The sequence below is a fragment of the Sciurus vulgaris genome, assembly GCF_902686455.1.
Source record: "Sciurus vulgaris genome assembly, chromosome: 16".
NCBI classification, from domain to species: Eukaryota; Metazoa; Chordata; class Mammalia; order Rodentia; family Sciuridae; genus Sciurus; species Sciurus vulgaris.
The window spans coordinates 14,870,444-14,893,283 of record NC_136477.1 but is presented as its reverse complement, the minus strand read 5'-3'; the positions used below and the strand labels follow the sequence as shown (position 1 = coordinate 14,893,283).

Here is a 22,840-nt window from a genome sequence, read left to right as displayed (position 1 = left end):
GTTGTTAACCTGCTGTTAGATGAATAACTGGCCAAAATCCGCTCCCCCCGGCCCCCGGTTCTGTAGATGGTCTCTTCACTCTGTGGATTGTTTCCTTTGTTGTGCTGAAGCCTTTTTGGTTTGATGTAATCTATTTGCCAATTTTTGTTTTTATCTCCTGTGAGGAATTATCACACTTCATGAACCCTGTTAATACATACAATTGATACAGTTTAACAAAACAGTTTTAAAAAGACAGCTTTGCTTTAGCATGTACTTGACGAAGCAATAAACTGATTCATTTTATTAAATCTCAACTCTTGAATGTGTGTCTTTGTAATATTCTGGTGATGAAATATGAAGTATGCATGAAGTTTTTTTTCCCCACTCCAAGGCGCCACAGCAGGGTCTCCAGGAGAAGCCCCTGGTGTGACTGTTGAAGCCACAAGCCCAAGGGACCAAGGGACACAGCTCAGTGGCAGGGTGCTTGCCCAGCAAGTGTAAGGCCATGGCTTTGCTCCCCAGCACTGGGAAAGATAAAAATAAAAACAACAGAAAGAACTGCAAACTGAACTAGCTCTGTTGTCATGGGATACCATTTTTAGACAGACAAACCTTGGTTTTTCTGATGTGGGTATTTGGTAGACATTTCTGCAAAACTGAAAATATGTATCTGTCACTTCAAGGAAAATAACTGGCAATTTTTGTTGTCAGTGATAAAATGTGAGGCTTTAAGTGAAACTTAGAGTCTTGAAAAACTTGTATTTATCACTTGACAGCTTCCAGACACTTCTGATGAGGTTGGTGTTAGTATTAACAAATGTGGCTTTTTGATATTGAATAATGAGATGTTCTAATATTCAGAAGGTCTGAGTAATGTGGTAATGTATTTTTTTTTTCAAATGACTAATGCATGATGTTTCAAAGTTGTGCATGGGTAAAAGATGTGTTTAGTAGATTTTAATGTTAATATAGGACAAAAAGTTTAGATTTCACATTGTAACTGTCCTTTAAGAAACTAAAATGTGTAGGGTTTTAGTGTAGTCTTGAATAATACTCACAATCACTTGAAAAACTGATTAAAATACTCTGCCTGGGGTTTGGGGGTGCAGCTCAGTGGTGGGGGCTTGCATAGAATGTGCAAGGCTTTGATCCCTAGTATAGCAACAGCAACAAAAATATTCTTCCCTTTCTCAACTATGTATCTGTGTGAAGCTGAACTTTTCCCCTGTACTTTGTTTTTTTTTTTTAAATTTAAAAAATCATTATAATTATTTTTTACAGACTGCATTTTGATTCATGGTACACAAATGTTCCCCTGTACTTTGAATAAAATAACATGCCACCACCGATTTGGTGTAGAAGTGGATACAGTCAGTTCTCATTATTCACAGCAGTTATATTTTATAAAGTTGCTGTGAACACTGAATTAGCAAATACTGAGTTAGTGAATACTGAACTATTAATCCTAGGGAAAACTCAGGGTTAGGTTTCTGTGAGCCCCTGGTCACAGTATTTTTGTCAACTGAGGAATATATATCACCTTATTTTATGTGTGTTTCTACTTAAAGCTAGTTTATTGAATATATGTTATTGATTCTTTAACATTGGCTCATGACCAAGAGCGCTATAATTCATATCTGAGTGAAGCTCATCAAACACATGTATTTTCTCTGTAAGGTGCATCATAGCTGCCTAACACTGGTAAACACTAGCCAGCACTTCAGCACTATGCCTGGGAGCTGTTGAAAACAGAAAAAAGTCAATGAAAAGCACAGAAACTTGCAAGAATGTGGTGCCAAGTAGACTGCAAAAAAACACTTGCTCACAGCATGAGCGGAAGCACAACAGTAGCTCTGCCCTGTTCAACCTTAGCTAGAAACATTTGCATGGGGCAGCTTGAATAGCTCAGTTTTATTTCCATCTCTGCACATGTTTCAGAGCGACAGTGAAAGCTTCGCAGGTATTGATTTTGGGGTTACAAATGATTTTTAGTGAGTAGGTGAATTTGCATATTCACAATCTGAATAATTAAGATCAACTCTAAGGGAATTTTCCTTTCTATATAACTAGACATTAAAACAATTAGAAAAAGTGTTAATGTCCCCATTATTATTGTTATTATTATTATTATTATTATTGTTTTAGTTTGGAAAATGTTTTTCACAAAAATGTGCTATTTACCATTAATGTGTAGTGGGCTTTTTCTCGTCATATTAAAATGCGTAAATAAATATTTGCAAAATGTTTTTGGGTTTGATTTCAAATACAGTTAGGATCAGTAGGTGTAACCTACATAACCAAAAGTTCCTTGGGGCTCTCCACGATCTTTTCTATTAAGACACAGTTTCTTAGAACAGTTTTGGATTAACAGAAAAATTGAGAAAACAGTACAGAGGCTTCCCATATACCCACTGGACCTGATTTCATCTATAATTAATATTTTCATTTGTATGGTACATTTGTATGATTATAATATTGATATTGTACATTATTATATTGATACATTAGTCACTAAACATTGATTCATTATTAACAATTAAAATATTGATTCATTATTAACAATTATTACATAGATATGTTGCTTTAAACTACATTTGTACTTATTCAGATTTCCTCAATTTCTCTCTTACACAGGTTAAATATTCCTGACCAGAAGTACTTGGGACCAGCAGTGACTCAGATTTCATATTTGTTTCTCCCAGATTATGGAATATTTGCATACATGTAATATCTTGGGGATGGGATTCAATTAAACATGAAAGTCAGTGATGTTTCCCATATTTTATACACACATCCTGATTGTAATTTTATGCACCATTTTGTGGCACCTGCATTTTGACGGTGATCTGTTCCCTGAGGTCAGGTGTGGGATTTTCCAAGGGTGGCATCCTGTCTACATTCAGAACACTTTGGATTCTGAATGTTGTGGATCAACCTGTAACCTTTTTCTCTTCCAGGACACCATTGACACTGAGCTATCACCTGGCCGTGGCTCCTTTGACTTTGACAGTTTCTGAGATGTTCCTTGACATTTTTGAGGAAGACTGGTCAGATTTGTAGCATGCCCCTCTACTGGAATTTGTCTGATGTTTTCTCTATAATTAGACTTGAGTTATGGTGTTTTGGGATCCTCTCTGGTTTTTAAGAAGAATGTAAAGGAGTTCCAAGTCCCAGTAGTTTGAGAACCCCCTTGCTTTTTTTTTTGGGGGGTGCTGGGGATTGAACCCAGGGCCTTGTGCTTACAAGGCAAGCACTCTACCGACTGAGCTATCTCCCCAGCCCCTCTGTTTGCTTTTTATAGAACAAGTGCGTGGCCATCTTTCTTGCTGTATCTCCAGGCTTCAGCCCATCCAGGTACACAGTGGGTGTAAAATACATACGTGTGGATTAGAGAACTGTAAGAACCAGGCTCTCAGAGACAGCTCCAAGCTCAGAGAAGTTAAGCAGAAATTTCCCAGCCAGGCCAGTGACTGAAAGAGAGGGAATGGGGAAGTGGCAGGGGTGGGTTGCAGATGTGGCCCAGGGGAACCTGACACCTGGGACAGGGATTCGCCTTTTGCCATCCTTTGGAATCACTTGGGGAGTACCGAAATATATCAGCACCTAGGCCACGCTCCCAGGGACGCTTACTTGATTGGTCTGGAGATCAGGATCTTTAAAAGCTCTCCTGGTGATGTAAGGTACAATCTGTTTGAGAACCACCTATTTAGTAAGTGTTCAAACATCAGAGCCAGGGCTGTGTGGACAGAGTTGGAAATGGGACAGCTGCTCTTTGGCTGTGTGACCTTGGGTAAATTACAAAACTTCTCTGAGTACCTGTCCCTTCCTCTGCAAACAGGGCTGGTGATATCTACTTCACAGGGGCGTGAGGATAACATATAAAGAAAAGAACCTGTTAACAGTGGCCCAATAACAACAACAACTGCAAAGATGTATGGAGTTTTAATTGCTGTTCTGGGCTCTGAGCTTAGCTCTTTAAATGGCATTAGTTCTCAGGAGAGGCTGAAGATGTTGGAAACAACCAAATCAGCGCCATTTGAGAGGAAAAGCTGATCGACATTGTCCCGTGTACCATGCAGATAGCAAAGAAATATATTCAGTCCTAGTAGTAATGATTCCAAAGCATTTCCTAACAGCATTTCCATCCTAGCGCGCTTTAATTTTCTCTGGGGTCGACCGAGTCATCTCTCTTGTTTAGAATGCGAGGCCAGACTCAGAGAGGGAAGGGGGTTGGCCTAAAGGCACACAGCGGCCAAGCGGCCAATGCCAGAAGGTGCACCGGAAGGGGGGAGCGGGACATCGGAGCCCTTGCGGTGGCTGTTATCATGAGACTCTCATGCCCGTGCCTTCCCCAGACTCCGCGGAGGCTGTGGGCGCTGGCCCAGCGGTGCCAGGACCTGGTCCCCACGCTCCCGCGGGGAAGCTCGGGTCTCGGCGGGCTCCGGAGGCGCGGCTCCGAGCAGGGGGCGGAGGCTGAGTGCCGAAGAGGCCACTCACCCCCGCCCACCCTCCGTCCCCCTCCCGCTCAAGCACGCGGCTCCCCTGCTCCCGCACGGCTGCCGAGCCTGAGCAGGGCGCGGGGGAGGCGGGGGGCGTCCCGGAGGGGATCCCGCCCCCTCCCCCGGCCACCCGGCGCCCCCGCACCCACGTGAGCGCAGGGCCAGCTCGGATCCCGCCGGCTGCACAGCGCGTCCCGGCTCCGCGCCCGCGCCTCCGCGGTCGGGTCCCGAGCCGGCGCTGCACGGTTCCTGGCGGGTCCCCGCGGCCCGGGCCGGGCGCTTCGCCGGGCTCCCGCTCCTGATCTGGGCGCAGCGCGCAGGCCGAGGCGCGGGAGGGCCGCCCAGCGGCTCCGGACGCGGGTGAGTGGGGAGACCCAGGCGGGCGCGGGGACTCGGCGCGCGCCGGGCCCCAGAGGTTCCTGGCAGCGGCGGTCGGAGGCGGTGGGCGGCCCCCGGCGCCCAGGTCTCCACCTCCCGGCTGCCCTTTGTCTCCGCTCCTGCTGCCCCTTAGGGTCGTGCTGCCGTTCTACCCCGGTCACCCTGGTGATCCATCGCCTTAGTTCTCCCCAGGTCTCGCTGCCGATCTCCCACCTTCCCATCCGGTGGCCTCAGCTCGGGGGATTGTGTTTTCTTTGAACCTTGTCTATTTGCAGGGCTGGGTCCTTTTCCTATCGGGGTTAATGGCTGCAACTCTAGACGTACCGGGTGTGGCTAAGACTTTGGCCACCGCCGCAGGGATCCAGGTGTGTGTGTGTGTGTGTGTGTGTGTGTGTGTGTGTATGTGTGTAATTTGATTTATGAAGGGTGGTTGTGCAGGGCAGTGGAAACGTGTAGTGGCTGTGTGTCTGATGGTGTCCATGGATGTGACATGCGCGGGTGTGTGAGAATTGTGTGACTGATGCTGCACGCATAGAGTTGCTGTCTGAAGGTGTGTGTGTGGTTGTATGTTTCAAGAGTTTGTGTATGACGGTGTGTCCATGAGGGCTTGTGTATATGTAGTTGCACACGAGAGTCATGTGAGGTTGTGTGTTCAGGTGTGTGTGTGTGTGTGCGTGTGGGTGTGTGAGAGATATGTATGTGGTTTTTCTCCCTGTCTTTCCCTCCCCTCTCACTCTTCTGGCTAGCACAGTGTTGAGATAAAATGTATAGCAAGCCTCCTTGCTTTGTCCACTGTGGATTGTGATAAGAACTCTGAGATGTCCTAAATTAAGTTATAGGCCAGAGAATGGAGGGAGGAAAGAGAGAAGAGGTCACATTAAGTCAAGACTTTAAGCTAAGTCAGTAAAGAAAAAGAGGGAGGAAACTCCTAAAACAACCCAACAACCAAAAAATTTCTTCACATTGCTTTCCTGTGTGCCGGTCACTTCCCACAGTCACATTACAGTCTGCTCTTGGAACTAACCAAGAAATTGCAAAAACTCTTCATACCCTAACCTATCCCAGGTCTTCACCGGCGTCCCATGCCCTGCCCTCTACCTTTACAGCCATCCTAAGGTCAATGTAAGTAATTTTCTTATCTCCAAATAAATTTTTTTTTTTTTTTTTTTTTTGGGTGCTGGGGATCGAACCCAGGGCCTTATGCTTACAAGGCAAGCACTCTACCAACTGAGTTATCTCCCCAGCCCCATCTCCAAATATTTTTGTAAAACACCCTGACCCCTTAGGTCTGGTGGACATTGTTTCAACTGCCATCTGGCCATGCTCCTGGCAGCTTTGGGAGTTTGTCCCAAGACTGGTCCTTTCACCTTTTGGCTAGCATGTGTACAGCTCAATCAACACTTCATTCTGAGAGATCTCAGTCTTGAAAATTGATTTAGTTCTTGTTTTGGCCTTAGGGGTGAGAAGTTTCTTCCTTTCTCCCCTTTGTGCCTAGGGACAGCCAGCTCATCTCATTACAATGGAGTCTGGAAGCTGGGGGACAAGGAAAGAGACCCAGCCTCAAGCCCCTCACCCTGCAGGGACCTGGGACTCTACAAGGATCATTTCCAGGAAGCCTAAGAGACAGGCTAAGAGAGGGTTTGGAACCAGGAGAGATCAGAAAAGACAGAGCCCACTGAGGGGAGAATCTTCCAAGGGTCCCAGAGAGACCCAGAAAGGCCCAAGTTGAGATCAAGGTCCTGGAAGACCATTTCAAATCCAGGTGTTTTAAAATCAATATTATTTTTGTAAGTTAGGCACAGAAAGACAAATACTGTGTGTTCTGACTCATAAGTGGACACTAAAATAGTTGATATCACAGAAATTAGACTAGTGGTCACTAGAGTGTGGGAAGCAGGTGGGTAGAGGGTCACAGGACAAGACCTGAACACAGTTAGGTAGGAGGAATACGTTCTTGAGTTACAGCACAGTAGAGTGATTATAGTTTACGACAATATATGTATTTCCAAAGAACTAGAAGAGGCTTCCGACACAAAGAAATGATAAATGTTTTTAAAGAGATGGAAATGCTGATTACCCTAATCTGATCACGACACACTATTCGTGTTTTGAATTATCATAGTGCACTCCATAAATAGGTGGAATTATTGGGTGTCAGTTAAAAATTAAAAAAAAACATATTTTTTTAATTGACAAGTAACAGCTGTACCTATTTACAGTGCAGATGGGACTGTGAAAGTTGACAGGAAGAACCTCCCTTCAGCTTGGGCTTTTTTCTCTGTCCTCAATTGTGTGTCTGTTGAGTTTCTATGAACCACATTTGACCTCTGTTCCGCGGTCATCACGTGCCAAGTGTATCGAGTCATCTGAGCTACACGGCAGCCCCAGGCCCACTCCTGCCAGGTGGCACTGGGGTTTGAAATACAGAGCTCATGTATGCTTTTCTCTAGGCTGGGGACCAGCAATTTCTAAAATTTTATTTTATTGGACTGGGGATATAGCTCAGTTGGTAGAGTGCCTGCCTTGCAAGCACAAGGCCCTGGGTTCAATCCCCAGCACCACAAAAAAATGAAAAAATAAAAATTTTATTTTATTTTTAAATATTTAGTAAAGAGCCAGAGAGTAAAAATTTTCAGTTTTTCAGCTCATGTAACCTCTGTTCCAACAACTCAGCTCAGCCATTGCAGCTTGAAACCAGCTGTAGAGGATATATAATGGATGAACGTGGCTGTGAGCCAGTAAGTAAAACTTTATTTAAAAAAACAGGTGGTGGGCTGAATTTGGCTCATGGACTATGATTTTTGTCAGCTCCTGCTCTATACAGTCCTTAGGTCTCTGCAGGGGTTTGGGTCTAGGGATACCAAAAGCCTTGGATGCTCACATCCCTTATATAAAGTAGCATAATATTTGCATAGAGTTTTGGCATATCCTCTTATACACTTCAAATCCTGTCTAGATAATTTATAATATATAATACAATGTAAATGCTATGTACATAGTTGTTATATTGTTTCGGGAGTAAGAGAACCAGTTTGTACATGCTTAGTTCAGGTGCAATTATTATTATTTTTGGTTTTGGTACTGGGAATTGCATGAGGGCCTGGCACATGCTAAGCACACCTTCTTCCATTGACTATTTTTGATTTGCGGTTGGTTGAATCTGTGGGTGTGGAATTGTAGATATAGAGGCCACCTGTACTGTACTATGTCTTATAAGGGAGAGAAAGGAAAGGCAAAACTTCAGGCTCCAGAGTTTGCCTGTCTAGTTAGGATCTGAGCTGAACACTCTCTTGGGATCTTTGTGCTACTATGTGATGACTGGGCACTTAATAACCCAGAGGAGAGGGAGGGATTGTCCACTTCCTGCCTAGTCTCTGGCCTACAGCTATGATTTTTTACAGCCAGATGAGAAGCAAGCTGGTGGTTTCAGGTGACCTGTGCATTTGGAGCGGGATCCTGATTGGACTTCACATTGGGAACCAGGTTTAGACCTGGAGGATGCACGGGCCTGGAGTGAGGTAGACATCCCCCCCCTTAGAAGGCAATGAGGAGCAGAGGAGGATAAGAAGACAGTGATTTCAGAAAGGCAGCTCCTTAGCCAGTGACAGGAAAAGAAACCCAGGGACCTACCTAGTGGTGGAACCGAGGCCACCAAGGGGCTCCCAGCCCTGACCTGGGTGAATGCAGGCTCTGGGGGTGAGGGTAGGTGGGGGAGCACGATCCCTCAGAGAGTAGCCTGCGTGGCCAAATTCTCTTCATAGTGCCACAATCCCAGGCAAACAAATCGGGGACACAGGGTGGGTGAGAGCGACATCACCTCGGGATTGAACAGGCAGGGGAGGGACTCAAAGGAGAGCCTGGGCTGTAGCAGAGGACTGTCCCACGGGATGTAGTCACAGTTAGAGGAACACAGCCGTTGTCAAAGAGGGCTTCCTCTCCTTTAGTTCCCACCCTCAATTCTCCTGTCATCTTTCTTTGCTGGCCAGATAGAGAGAGACCAATGGGCGAGGGAGCCTGAGACGTACGTAAAGAATTCTTACCGCACCTGGCGCAGGGGTGTAGCCACTCTTGTTGGGAGCGGGTCAGTGGCTTCTCCCCCAGGACAGGAGGCTCCGTGCCCAGAGCCCAGCATACTTTCAGGGACCCATAGAAGCATTTTCATTTCTTTAAAAATAAGAAGAAAGCATTACACTTTTAAGTCAAAGAAAATGTTTTAATATATGATATTAATAGATCCATTTTCCCCCAGAAGTTCAATTGCAGAAAGTACGTTTCATTAATCATCTTTAATATTGAAATGTCCACATTTTCCTCATGACATATTGTCCCTCATGAGCTCAAGCCAAATGTTACAGGTCTCGTCGTCTCGGCTGCAATATATACACCGTGACGGAAGCACAGCCTGTGTCAGTTTGGCCGCATTGACCAGTTTTGGACCCTGATCAACAGTGTCCATTCTCATGTAGAATGAGGCTTTCATAGATCCATTTTTAAAATCGATGTGAAATTCAGAGAAGATCAAACATTGGAAAAGGGCACTCAGAGGCATGTAGCACTTTCTCTGTGTTGTGCAGCCAGCATCTCCATCTAGTTCCAAAATATAAGCGGGGGTGGTGGCATGCGCTGGTAATCCCAGCTACTCTGGAGGCTGAAGCAGGAGGGTCATACATTCAAGGCCAACCTGGGCAACAGTGAGATCCCACCTTAAAAACCAGCCAACCAACCAACAAAACAACATACACAAGTTCATTGTTCTGCAGGCGGGGCAATGTCCTGATAAACCGCTTGTAAGCTGAAAATACTGTAAGTCAAAAATGCATGTTAGAGCTGGGTGTGTAACTCAGTGGTGGAGCACTTGCCCATCTTGTGGGCAAGTGAGGCCCTGGGTTTCATCCCAGCACTGGGGGGAAAAAAAAAAAAAAAAAAAAAAAAAAAGCTTTGAATACACTACCGAATACCAGAGCTTAGCAACACAGCATGTTGTGGAAAATGGGCTGTTTCTGCTCATGTTGACCAGACTGGCTGGTAGCTGTGGCTTGCTGCTGCCGCACAGTATCACCTGGCGGTATCATGCTGCTTATCGCTAGCCTGGGAAAAGATCAGAATTCAACAAAGTACATTTCTACCAAATGTGTATTACTTTTGCACCATTGTAAAGCTGAAAGTCATTGTGAGTCATTGTAAGTCAGAATTATCTGTGTTTATACTAACACTTACAAAATAATTTAAATTCATCATATTCTTTTTTAAATGGAGAAAGGGGTCCATGAAGGGAAAATTTCTCAGGTCCACAAAAGTAACAATTTCTAAGCTGCCCCATACATTTGAGGTATTTAGTTGGTAAATGGATGGGCAGGTTTTATTTTTATATGCATTTTATTTAGTATTTATGAAAATTATAACATCCAGTAGTGATCTGAAGTTTCTATTTTGGATACTTAAAAAATAAATAAGGATACGTGGATATGGCCAAATGTAAAAAATACTAGTTTCTGAAGTGGGAAGCATCTGAGTTTAGTGTCTGAGATCCCCAGAGTTTCATGAATGTCACACTGGAGACAAGAATTGTCATATTTCTTTCCCAGTGGCTTCCTCTTCTATCTACTGCTCACCCCAGCATTCATGCAGGCAGCTGCATTTATTGGGTGCCCTCTCTTTGCCAGGTACCTGCAGATTTTGTCATCCTGGAGAGCTGACTATAGTCATCTCCGGGTCAGACACCTAACTATATTAACTTTGGGACTGGCTGGAAGGTGCCCGAAGGTGTCCAGGTCTCTGCATGCAATTAGCATTCAGCAAAGGCTTATTAGTTTGGATCGAGAAGTGGGGGCAGTTCCTTGTAATGATCTTGATGAAATGTGGAGGGGGCTGGAGCCAGGAAATGGCAAAAGCGTTCATAATTTTATGGTTTTCTTTACCGGCTCTTCCCAACTAAGCTCCCTAGTGATTCTGGAGACCTTGGCTCTTTGCTGTCAGGACGTGACCTTTGAACCCCAGACAGTGTACCGGGTGTCCCAGCAAGGGCACAGCCCAACATATGTGCGCTTCCTCCCGTGCCCACCACCCTCCCATCCTTCCCCCTCTACCACTCCTGCCTTCAGACCTGGGCTCCTCTGTCCCCACAGATAAACGATGAGCAGCCACGGCAACAGCCTGTTTCTGAGGGAGAGCGGTCAGCGCCTTGGTGGGGTGGGCTGGCTGCAGGGGCTGCAGGACAGCATGCAGCAGAGAGCACTGCGCACGCGCCTGCGCCTGCAGACCATGACCCGAGAGCACGTGCTGCGCTTCCTACGCCGGAATGCCTTCATCCTGCTCACTGTCAGCGCTGTGGTCATAGGTGAGCCGGCTTCCAGGAGGGCGGGACTTCCTGGAAACGCCCTGCTGGCCTGTCTGTGCTTTGACTGGTCACTGTCACCAGCACACACGTCCCACCTGCCGCTGTTCCAATCCTCCTATGTGAGCACACATTGTCACGTGTATGTACACATACACGTGCACTGAATACAGTTTACATATGCACACATACATGAGCATATTTTATGGGTGCTCAGAACTTACAAGTGCAAATTCCTGTGCACCCTTACACAAATATGCAGTTGTCCTGTATCAGAAACAGAGCCTGAGGTTATGGAGGGCTGAATGTATTAGAACTTACAAACACAACCACACCCGCTTGGCATTCCCCTGAACACATACCTACAGACTTAAGTGCTTAAATACACGCACACCCCACTGTTTGAAAATAGTAACGTGCACAAGTCACATGTATGAACACATGAAGAAAATGCATGTGCATATTCATGTCTATGGGCTCACATTCACAGGCAGATGTACAAGCTCACAAACGAACAGACACTCATATGCATGCATACGTGTGCATGAATGGGTGCAGGCATCTATACATTTGCACACATGCCAATAGGGTAACAGATTTTACGTTTCTGCAATGTACACATGTGCCAATGCACAGCACACACTTGTAGAATGTTTTTCTCTTTCTTTCACTGGGGCCAGACCTCCACAAGCCTTCTTGGAGTGGGTGGACCCTGCCTGGGGCCAAGTGACCCACACTCTGCCTCATGGACCCTTCTTTTTGGCTCCAGGGGTCAGCCTAGCCTTTGCCTTGCGCCCATACCAGCTCACATACCGTCAGATCAAGTACTTCTCTTTCCCTGGTGAGCTTCTCATGAGAATGCTGCAGATGCTGGTGCTGCCCCTCATTGTCTCCAGCCTGGTCACAGGTGAGAGCCCAGACTGGCGTTGGCCGCCAAGACCCACCCAGAACTCAAGCTTGAACCTAGAGCCGAGGCAATTCCAAGCATGGGAGCGTGGGATCACTTATCCAATACAGCACCTCAAACATGGAGCCTGCAGGTGGCTCACAGTCCTGGCCAAAACCCAGGTCCTTGACTAGAACCCAGACTGAGGGTCCAGCCTCCATATAACCCACAGCACTTAAACCAGTAGCTTTCCTGTATGTCTCCTTGCAGGTAAAATGCCAGCCTTCAGGGCTCATATTATCCAGAGGGGAAGAAAAGGTGGTGGAGGAAGGAAAGGGCAGCTAGGGAAGTAGCTGGGATATAAGGTGGATGGGCAGGAAGTGGGATGTGAATGAGGGTGTGGAAGGTGAGTGAGCTGGAGGTGACAGGATGGGGGTAGCGGGTGGGATGGGAGTATGGATAAATTATTCAGAGATCTGCAAACTTAATTCCCTACAAGGCTTGAGAGTAAGTATTTCAGCTTTGAGGGCCATCCTATCTCTGTGGTAATGACTCTGTTCTGCTGTTGTAGCCCAAAGGCAGCCACAGACAATGTGTGAACAAGTGGACATGGCTGTGTTCCAGTAAAACTTTACAAAACCAAGTAGTGGACCAGATTTGACCCTTGGGTGATAGTTTTCCAGTTTCTGGATTTGGGGACAAAAATGAAGATTAAGGCATGAAGGAAATGTTTCTTAGTTTGGGTTTTCTAGAAGCAGAGCTTGAGATGGGGTTATTTGCACAAGTGACTTATTGAGGGAGAAACCCATAATGAGTTGAAGGAAGCAGGACCAGGTGGGGAAAGAAGCCAAGCAAAGATGAGTGTTCCGAAGAGGGCTCGGCCTTTCACCCTGATCCTAGGGGTAGCTCTGGAATGTGAGCAGAGCCATAGAGGTCCTTCCAACTCTGTCCTAGCCTGAGTCAAGGGAACCAGCCTTTCCAGTCCTTGTACCAGTCAATCATAGGCTCTAGGCTGCCCTTGGGGCCTTTCTGGGTGGGACAGGTCCTGTTCTGCTGAGTGCAGTTAGTTCTCAGGAGAAGGGGCAGCCTGAGTGGTTAGCAGCCAACAGTCTCAGCAGCTGCAGGATAGGTGCTTCGGCTTGTAAAGGGCATCCTGGTGGAGCACCAACAGTATTTACTCAGCATACAATGAGGTGGGTTGGAGCTGTGATTTGGGGTGACTGTGGGAAAAAGAATGGGATGAAGATGAGGTTATGGTGCAAACAGGAGTCAGTAGAATCAGGGTTAAAAAGATTGGCTTGGGTTAGAGGGAAGGTGGTGTGGATGGTGTAATTGTGTTTGGGTAAGAATGGGGTGGGATATGGAGGTGTTTATGGAAAATAGAATGGGAATGGGATGGTGCTGTGGATGAATGGATTATGGGGGATCCCAGGTGGGGTGTAGGGCGGGGGGAATGCTTGGTGCAGTGGTTGTTGAGCTGGTGGTTTGGGAGGTGGAACAGATGGATGGAGAGTGGGCGGTGGGGTATGAACGAGGATGGGGGTTGCACTCTGTCCTCCAGGTATGGCATCCTTGGACAACAAGGCGACAGGGCGGATGGGAATGCGGGCAGCTGTGTACTACATGGTGACCACGGTCATTGCGGTCTTCATTGGCATCCTCATGGTCACCATCATCCATCCTGGGAAGGGCTCTAAGGAGGGGCTGCATCGTGAGGGCCGCATCGAGACCATCCCCACGGCTGACGCCTTCATGGACCTGGTCAGGTGATGTTCTAATGTTGATGGGATTTCTGGATGAACGTGCAGCAAGGCAGGCAGACCCAACCTGGAAATGGTGACACCCATCGGTTCCTATTTTTTGGTCCCTATTTTTTGCCCTTTGACCTGGCACATATCCTCCAAGAGAGCTATTCCTAGAATATGATCTTTGCACCCTTAGCTGGGGGAAGCTATAGCTGCAGTATCTTGGGATGGGGATCAGAATAGCTGCTGTTTGCCTGGTGTGCCCAAGCTCTCTTGGAGGGTGAATGATCCTTTTATGCAGCAAGATTTTTGCCAACCAGAATCAAACCTAGAGGTATTTCTGCCCTAGTCACCTAGGGGGTTGCGTGGACTTAGATGATTTTAGGAACTGTTTAGGAACTGTTTTCTGATGCTGTAACAAAATACCTGAGACTGGGTGAGTTGTAAGGAATAAGGTTTTATTTAGCTAACATTCTGGGAACGTCAAACAGAATGGTGTTGGCATCTGGTAAGGGCCTTCTTGCTGCATCATAACATGGTGGAGGGCATCCCATGGTGAGACAGAGCAAGTGTGCTAGAGAGAGTCTGCTTTTATAACAAAAGTCACTCCCCATTAATCCATATATCCCTTGATCCATGAATGGATTAATCCACCTATGAGAGCAGAGCCAGCATGACCCAATCACCTCTTGGAGGCACCACCTCTCAACACCTCTGCAATCAATTTTCAACATGAATTTTGGAGGGAACAAACCGTAGTCAAACCATAGCTAAGTCCATCTGCACCTTTTAGCAGCCGTGGGACTTTGGGTAACTACATAAGTCCCTCCAATAAAGAGCTATTAAATCAGATGGTACAGGTCAGGCACCTCCCTCCGCACCTGGCCTAGACTGAGCATTTTTATGTTGGCTGACATTATTATTATTGTTGCTGTTACTATAAGTATCACTGCAGGCTCTTTTCCAAGGTCTAACCACTTTTCCTTCTTTCGATGTTTTTCTACAGAAATATGTTTCCACCCAACCTTGTGGAGGCCTGCTTCAAACAGGTCAGGGGAAGTACCCAGCTGGGTCAAGGTGGCTGGGAGGGCAGTGGCGGGGCCTACTGCTGAGTGGATGACCCAAGCCTGAGGGGTGGGAAGAAGTGCCCGAGAGAGCAACGGGCAGGAGGGACCCGTGGAGGACTTCAGGAGAATGGATGGAGTTCCCACGGGTGCCATGATCAAGACAAGGGGATTTAGGCCAAGGTGGTCTGGCCATGGGAGACGCTGAGGCTGGGGTAGAGAGTCCAGGACTTCTGACCATATGCAGTGAAGAGAGAGTCCTTAAAGTCTGGCAGAGCATGGCGGGGAGCATATGAAATTGCAGAATCATACTTATTTCTTGCATTGGTTCACTCCCTCGTTTGTCTCTTTGTTCACTCATTTTAAAACTTTTTTTTAATTTTTAAAAATTTGTTTTTGATTGTCAAAAATTATATAGTTGTCCTTTAATATCAGCAGGGGATTGGTTCCCTGCAGATGACAAACTCTGTGAATGCTCAAGTCCTATATATAAAATGGTGTGGTTTTTGCATAGAACCTGTACATTCCTCCCATAGACTTTAAATTGATTCTAGATAACATGTAATACCTAAAACAATGAAATACTATGTGAATAGTTGTTATACTTTATTGTTTAGGAAATAGTGACAAGAGAAAAGTCTGTATATGTTAAGTACACAGCCAATTGCCCACCCCCCCCCCCCAAATATTTTCGATCCCTGGTTAATTGAACCTATGGATGTGGGATTCACAGAATTGGAGGGCCAGTTGTTTATTTATGGCGTATGAGATGATGCTGTGATATATGTATACGTTGTGGAATGGCTAAATTGAGCTAATTAACATATATATTACCTTACATGCTAATTTTTGTGTTGAGAACACTTAAGGTCTACTTTCTTAGTGATTTTCAAGTTCACAGTACATTGTAATTAAAGAGAGCCACCCTGTTGTACAATGGATCTCTTGAACTTCTTTCTCCTGCCTACCTAAAATGTTGTGTCCCTTGATCAAGCTCTCCCCAACCTTCCCCCACCAACCAACCCAGGCTTGGGTGACCATTCTTCTCTTATTTCTATGATATCACCATTTTTGGATTTCACATACAATTGAGATCATAACAGTGTTTGTCTTTTTATGTCTGACTTATTTCACTAAGCATGGTGTCTTCCATGATCATCCAAGTTGTTGCAAATAGCAAGGTTTTCTTCTTATTTTTGAAGGCACAACAGTATTCCATCATGTATATATTCCACATTTTCTGTATCCATTTGTCCACTGGTGGAGACAGGTTGATTGCGTAACTTGGCTATCATGAGTAGAGCTACAGGGAACACAGGAGACCAGGTACAGGCTATGTATACCTTACTTGAAGTGCTTGGGATCAGCAGTGTTTTGGATTTTTGACTTTTTCAGATTTTGGAATATTTGCATATACCTAATGAGACATCTTGGGGCTAGGACCCAAGTAGAAGCATGAACTTCATTTACATTTCATGTATACCTTGTGCGTCTTCTGAAGGTGGTTTTTATGCAGTATTTTTAGTGCACTTGTGTTTAAATGGTAGCTTGTCGCATGAAGTCAGGCATGTGGAATTTTCCATGTGCATCGTGTCAGTGATTAAAAAGTTTCAGATTTTGGAGCATTTAGGATTTTGGATATTTGGATTAGGGTTCCTCCACTTGCATCTCTTCCTGATAGAGATTTCATTTCCCTCAGGTCTGTACCCAGCAGTGGGATTGGTGGATCATATGGTGGTTCTGTTTAAGTTTTTGAGGACCTTCCATGTGGTTTTCTGTCATGACTGTAGTAATTCATTCAATCCTCCTTCTATGCCTTGGTCAGGTCACTCATCTGCGCCTTCAGATATATCGAATAAGACTTTCCAGGGTGGGGAGCCAGGAATTGGTGTGCTTAGGACTTTCTCCAGGCGATTCTAATACTTAGTCTGGGCCTGATCTCTCTGTATTTCAGTTCAAGACACAGTACAGCACGCGGGTGGTAACCAGGACCGTTGTGAGGACAGAGAACGGGTCTGAGCTGGGTGCCTCCTTGCCGCCTCCATCCTCAATGGAGAACGAAACCAGCATCCTGGAAAATGTCACTCGGGCCCTGGGCACCCTGCAGGAGGTGCTCAGCTTTGAGGAGACCGTGCCTGTGCCTGGTTCAGCCAACGGTATCAATGCCTTGGGTCTCGTGGTCTTCTCTGTGGCCTTTGGGCTGGTCATTGGTGGCATGAAGCACAAGGGCCGAGTCCTGAGGGACTTCTTTGACAGCCTCAATGAGGCCATTATGAGGCTGGTGGGCATCATTATCTGGTGAGTCCTGAGCTGTGCCTGGGGGCGGTGGTGTTGGTGCACGGGAAGGGTGGAGCTGGGGCTGGGACCAGTCAGGCTGTGTGGAAGTTGCTGAAGTGATTGGGGACTTTTGACCAAAGTCATTCATTTACTCTATGTATTGGTTAATTCGCTCACTAACTCATCATGTATTTCTGCACTGAGTTATTCACTTGTTCAGTCCCTTCTTTGTGCATTTACTCATTATTCTGTACATTGACCAAATTGTTCATTCTCTCATTCATCTTTATTCATTCGTCCATGTATACCAAACATACTATGGATTTTACTCCCATATTAGTCTGTTTTCATTACTATAACTAAATACCTGAGGTTGATAACTTCATACAAAAGAGGTATATTTAGCTTATAGTTCTGGCAGTTCAAGGACATGGTGCCTGCATTAGCTTGACTCTGGTTAGGATCTCATGGCAGATGACACAAGCAAGAGCCAAAGATTACATCACAAGAAGGAAGCCAGAGAAGAATTCAGAGGTCAGACTGGTTCTTATAACAACTCTCACTAGAACTAACTCAGGATCCTATGAGCACTGCCTTGATACCATCTAAGAGCAATGACCCTCGTGACCTAAGGACCTCCCACTGGGCCCCATCTCTTAAAAGTCCCACCACCCTTAATATAGCCACACTGGGGACAAGGCTCCCAATACAGAAGCCCTTGGGGAACATGCTCAAATCATATCCAAGCCATAGCATCATCCCAAATAATTTGAAAACTGTGTAGGAGACTTTAATCCTATTTGACAGCTTGGAAAAGCTTCTAATGGGAATGGAAGGGAGAAGTTATCTAGGATAAGCAGAGAATTTACATGGAATATTGGAGACCCAACAGAATTGGGAACCCTGAATTTACAGGGGTGTCATTGGCCTGGTTTGGTAAAATGTGCAGGTCTGCCAGGTGACAGAGTATCAGAGGTAAGAAGTCATGTATGATTGATCCAGGATTGAGGGATTTTGCAGAGGGTGAAGCAGAAGGATGGAGGTAAGGGAGTTGGGAGGAGTTACATGGAATAAGCATAGAGATAGGTCTAGGCATTTGACTTGGAGGGGATTTCCCAATCACACACCAAAGCTCATCCTGAGCCAACTTAGGAAACATAGATGTGGCAGGAGATGTCCTCTGCATCCTCATTTTTGACTCAAGCTATTGCACTGACTTTCCAAGTGGCCCCACCTCCTCCATTACATTTGCCCTGAGTTATCAAGAAGGACTTCCATTTCTGAAGACAGAGGAGTTAACAATGGCAGCCTGGGAATATGTGAATGACGGCATCACAGGCAGAAGCTTACAGGATTGAGTGATGGGCTGCTTTGTGTGTGCTCTGGTCTGAATGTCCCCCAAAAGTTCATGTGTTGGAAACTCAATCCTCACACTCACATGTTGATAGTGTTTGAGGAAGAGCCTTTTAGGGTTAGATGAAGTCATAAGAGGGGTTTTGTGATGGGGTTAGAGGCTTCATAAGAAGAGGAATGGAGACCTGAGCAGATAGGTTCCCATGTTCTTGTCACGTGATGTCCTCTGCCATGTGCTACAAGAAGGATCTTCCAGAGGTTGGAAAGTTGATATTGAATTCCTAGCCTCCAAGACTGAGAAATTAATTTTCCTTATAAATTACCCAATCTGTGGTGTTTTGTTATAGCAACAGAAATGGACTAAGGCAGTAGGGAAGGCAGGGGAGTCCCTGATGAACCCCCTTGTTTCATCTCCTCTGTTTTCTTTCACCCATTGCGCCAGTCTCTCTGGTCTTCTCTCTGGTCCTCCAGCACTTTTATCTCATACCCATCTCAGGGCCTGCAGTGCTGCCCTGCCACATCCAGCATGGCTGTTAATTCAAAAATGGAGGAGGGGGTGATGGGGAACTGAGAAAAGACAAACAGACACACAGAGAGAGAAAAAGCTGGGGCCAGGTGGATCATCACCCCCTGATGGAGGATGAATGACCCAGAGCTAGCTCAGCATGTTTATTTTATAAGTTTTACCAAAAGGTAATTTGTGGGGAAGTTTCAGCAAAGCAGACAGACTTGAAGGTAGCAGTGAAACTTGCGAGGCATTGAGGTTATCTTCTAAGTCCAGAATTATCTATCCCTGGAAGTTGGTGCCTGAGCTTCAGGTCCCAACTGATACAGCTTTGTGACTTCCCGTGGAGCCTCCTCTGGCCAGGCATCACCACAGCAACTGGGCCATCTTGACCCGCACCTTTGCACAGGAAGTTCCCAGCACAGACGCAGCCATGAGGCAGTCGAAAACCAGGGTTCCAGTCACTGCTCTCCACGCTTCCCTCCATATATACGCGACTCCTTGTTTTCAGGCCTCCACTTCAACGGCATGTCTCCTGAGAAGTCCTCCTGACTGCCCACTTTGTGCACTTCTCGTGACCTGGGTTTTGACCTGTGATAGTCCCCTCTGATCCACTGCTTCACTTTCTGTGATTTCAGTTACCCCTGGTGAACCAGGGTTCAACAACAGGAAGTGGAAAGTTCCAGAAATAAACGGTTCATGAATTTTAGATAATTGTGTTACAGCCTGTTGTTATAATCATTCACTTTCTTATTGATTATTGTGCCTAATCTCTCACTGTGCCTAATTTACTAATTTTGAACTTTTATCATTGGTATGTGTTTATTGGAGGAAAAACATGGCATATTTAGGCCTCAGTACTGTCCTCAGTTTCAGGCTTCTGAGGAACATCTTAGAATGTATCCCCCATGGATTACAAGTTTCTATGTGTACCTCCTGTTTTCCCCATTAGGATGGGTCTTAGTCCATTTGGACTGCAATAACAAAAATACCACAGACTGGGTGGCTTGAACAACAAGCATTTATTTCTCACTATCCTAGAGGGTGGGGAGTTCCAGATCATGGCACCTACAGATTCAGTGTCTGGTAAGGGCTGTTCTGGTTCAGAGAAGGTGTCTTCTCCCGGAGTCTTCACATGGTGGAAAGAACAAAGGACCTCTTTAGGATCTCTTTTATATAAACACTCATCCATTCATGGGAGCCCTGCCCTCATGACCTCTTAAAGCCCCTGCATCCTAACACCACAGATTAGGAATTCTGATCTCAACACGTGTGTTTTGTGTGGGCACAAAATTCAGTCTCTGACAGCATGTAAGTGCCGTGAGGACAGGCGCATGCACCTGGAAAATAGATGCTCATTAGGCAGTTGCTGAACGAATGAAGAATACATAGGTGATTTTGAGGCATCAGTGGGCGATGCAGTGAAGTAGCCCAGGCTGGGGATGCAGGAGACCAGGCGCTGATAGGAGAGAGATACGGAGTTCAAATATGGAACGGGGAGTTGGGGGCAGTAAACACTGGCAGTTTAGAAGGTCAGAGCTGGGAAGTGTCTCAGCACTGTTTAGGGAAGGGGTCCTGGAGTTGGGTGGAGAGGCCTGGAGCGAGGGTGGGATGAAGAGTCATAAGGTTGCTCCCTGTGGCATTGTGGGAACTTCTCTGTGTTGGGTGAGTGTGAGTGAGTGGCAGGAGGTGGGGGGTGTTTGTGGATCCGAGGGCTGTTTAATGCACGGGGAGGCTGGGGTGGAGGAGGGTGTCATATGCTAGGCTCTGCCTGGCTCCAGGGCTCTAAATGGGAAAAGCCTGGAGGATGCCGGCTTCATGCCTGTAGAGGAGGTAGGGAGGGATCCCTGACAGGTGTGTGGCTCGTCCAGGTATGCACCTGTGGGCATCCTGTTCCTGATTGCTGGGAAGATTCTGGAAATGGAAGACATGGCCGTCCTTGGGGGTCAGCTGGGCATGTACACACTGACGGTCATCGTGGGCCTGTTCCTCCATGCTGGTGGCGTCCTACCCCTCATCTACTTCCTCGTCACCCATCGGAACCCCTTCCCCTTCATCGGGGGTGTGCTGCAGGCGCTCATCACCGCCATGGGCACGTCTTCCAGGTATGGCCTTGCCCCCCACCATTCCTCGTCTTTCATGGGCTCTGCAGGGGTCCTGTCCTCCCCCTACCATAGAACCTTTCTGGTTGTACAATAATGTCACGGGCTCTTGGAGACCCAGGTGCCCATTGCTTATTTCTTATGGAGGAGAACTTATTTTATGTGGAGCTGCCAATTTTGTGTTTAAGATGAAGGTTCCAGAATGCTCTGTGAGCTCGGTTATTTTTTAGCCAAGAGAGTCTCATCTTCCTTTGAGATAGTGTCTGGAAGCTCTCTTGACTTCCTTCTCCACCTTTTGGTGCTTTTAGGGGGCTTTTTATTAGCCCCCTTCATTAATCTCCTATCACTAAAATTCAAAACAATTTGAGAAGATATGCCAAGAGCCAAATAGATGGAAAAAATACATATTTTATTGTTCATAATGCTGACTGAAGAACGAGCTTTTTCGATTGGTGGCTAAATGAGATTGGTGCCACTGCATCCCAATTAACCCTCTCTGGTCACCATGGAGCTGGACACCCAAGCCCTCTCCATGAGTGCAGGCTTCTCATGGCATGACATAAATATGACCAGACAGAGCACACTTCCTGTGGCAAGCTGACCCCCAAAGGGATGCCCACTCCTTTTGCTACACTCACCAATTAATGAAGTCACTCTTCTGGGTGTTGGTGGAGGAGAGACAGTGAGGGTTGGTGTAGCTGGGGTTTATCCCTGGGCACCATGAGGCAGTGGGGAATTGGGTTCTTCCATAATACCCTGCCTTAGCCCCCAGGTGTGGGAGGTCAGCAATCTGGGACTGGACAGTTGACTTTATGCCATTGGCCTTAAGTGAGTCAAGAGGCCTTGACCTGGGGCATCTACCGTGCTGAGTTCTACATGAGGAGGAGCGCCCATCTCCATCTGGGTTCTTGTGCCCACACCCTCCTCCTCTTGCTTGCCTTCTTGCCTGGTTCCCAAGCAGAGCCCTCCTTGGGTCTGTTGCTATGCCACTGTCCCCTGCCACTCCCTCTGTTCTCAGCCCCTGGTGCTTTCTCCCCCAGCTCTGCGACCCTGCCCATCACCTTCCGCTGCCTGGAGGAGGGCCTGGGTATAGACCGCCGCATCACCAGATTCGTGCTGCCTGTGGGGGCCACCGTCAACATGGATGGCACTGCCCTCTATGAGGCCTTGGCTGCCATTTTTATTGCTCAAGTCAACAACTATGAGCTGAACCTGGGCCAGATCACCACAATCAGGTGAGGTGCCTCAGATGGGACCTGCCTGTGGGTGAGACCTCTGAGGTCCTCAGTGTGGCAGTGGGAAGGAGGGTCCCATACCTAGAGGCCAGGGAAGGCCTTGGATATTGGAAGTGGGTGGTGGGGAGAGCCCAATGCTGGATGCAGTTAAAGGTGAGACTTTGCTACCCGAGGCTGTCAAAAGCCAGCAAGAGGGTGCTGGACATTTTTTCCCCTCACATGTTGTTGTGGGAGATCCCTTTTTCCAGAAGTTTCCAAAGTGTGGCTGCAGTATTCTAATAGCCCAAGGTTTTTGTTATAATTATAGATTCCATGGTTCCGTCACGTCTAGGGAAAAGCCAGATATAAGGAAGCATGACATGAAGATAGTTCTGAAGGAGCAATTTAAAAATTCTTCTTCTGATCATGCTCCCAAATATCATAATGAGCACTTCTCACGGGAAATCTTGACCTCATTAGTCTTAGTAAAGTTATCAGAAA

The 22,840-nt window shown here is 46.5% G+C and overlaps 1 protein-coding gene across 4 annotated transcripts in view; it reads left to right on the top strand.

Moving 5' to 3' along the window:
• SLC1A6 (solute carrier family 1 member 6) overlaps positions 1-22,840 on the top strand; it is a 53,789-nt gene that overhangs the window by 27,120 nt on the left and 3,829 nt on the right. Inside the window, exons 1-9 of one of the 4 annotated variants that reach the window (XM_079114084.1) lie at positions 4,285-4,841; positions 5,135-5,224; positions 10,985-11,196; positions 11,963-12,100; positions 13,641-13,845; positions 14,831-14,873; positions 16,843-17,186; positions 20,895-21,128; positions 22,166-22,360. In XM_079114084.1, coding sequence (XP_078970210.1) covers positions 10,992-11,196; positions 11,963-12,100; positions 13,641-13,845; positions 14,831-14,873; positions 16,843-17,186; positions 20,895-21,128; positions 22,166-22,360 — 1,364 coding nt within the window. In that variant the 5' untranslated portion in view covers positions 4,285-4,841; positions 5,135-5,224; positions 10,985-10,991. Of the gene's footprint in view, positions 1-4,283; positions 4,842-5,134; positions 5,225-10,984; positions 11,197-11,962; positions 12,101-13,640; positions 13,846-14,830; positions 14,874-16,842; positions 17,187-20,894; positions 21,129-22,165; positions 22,361-22,840 lie in introns of those variants that run through there. The other 3 variants (XM_079114085.1, XM_079114082.1, XM_079114083.1) reach the window with 3 other exon arrangements.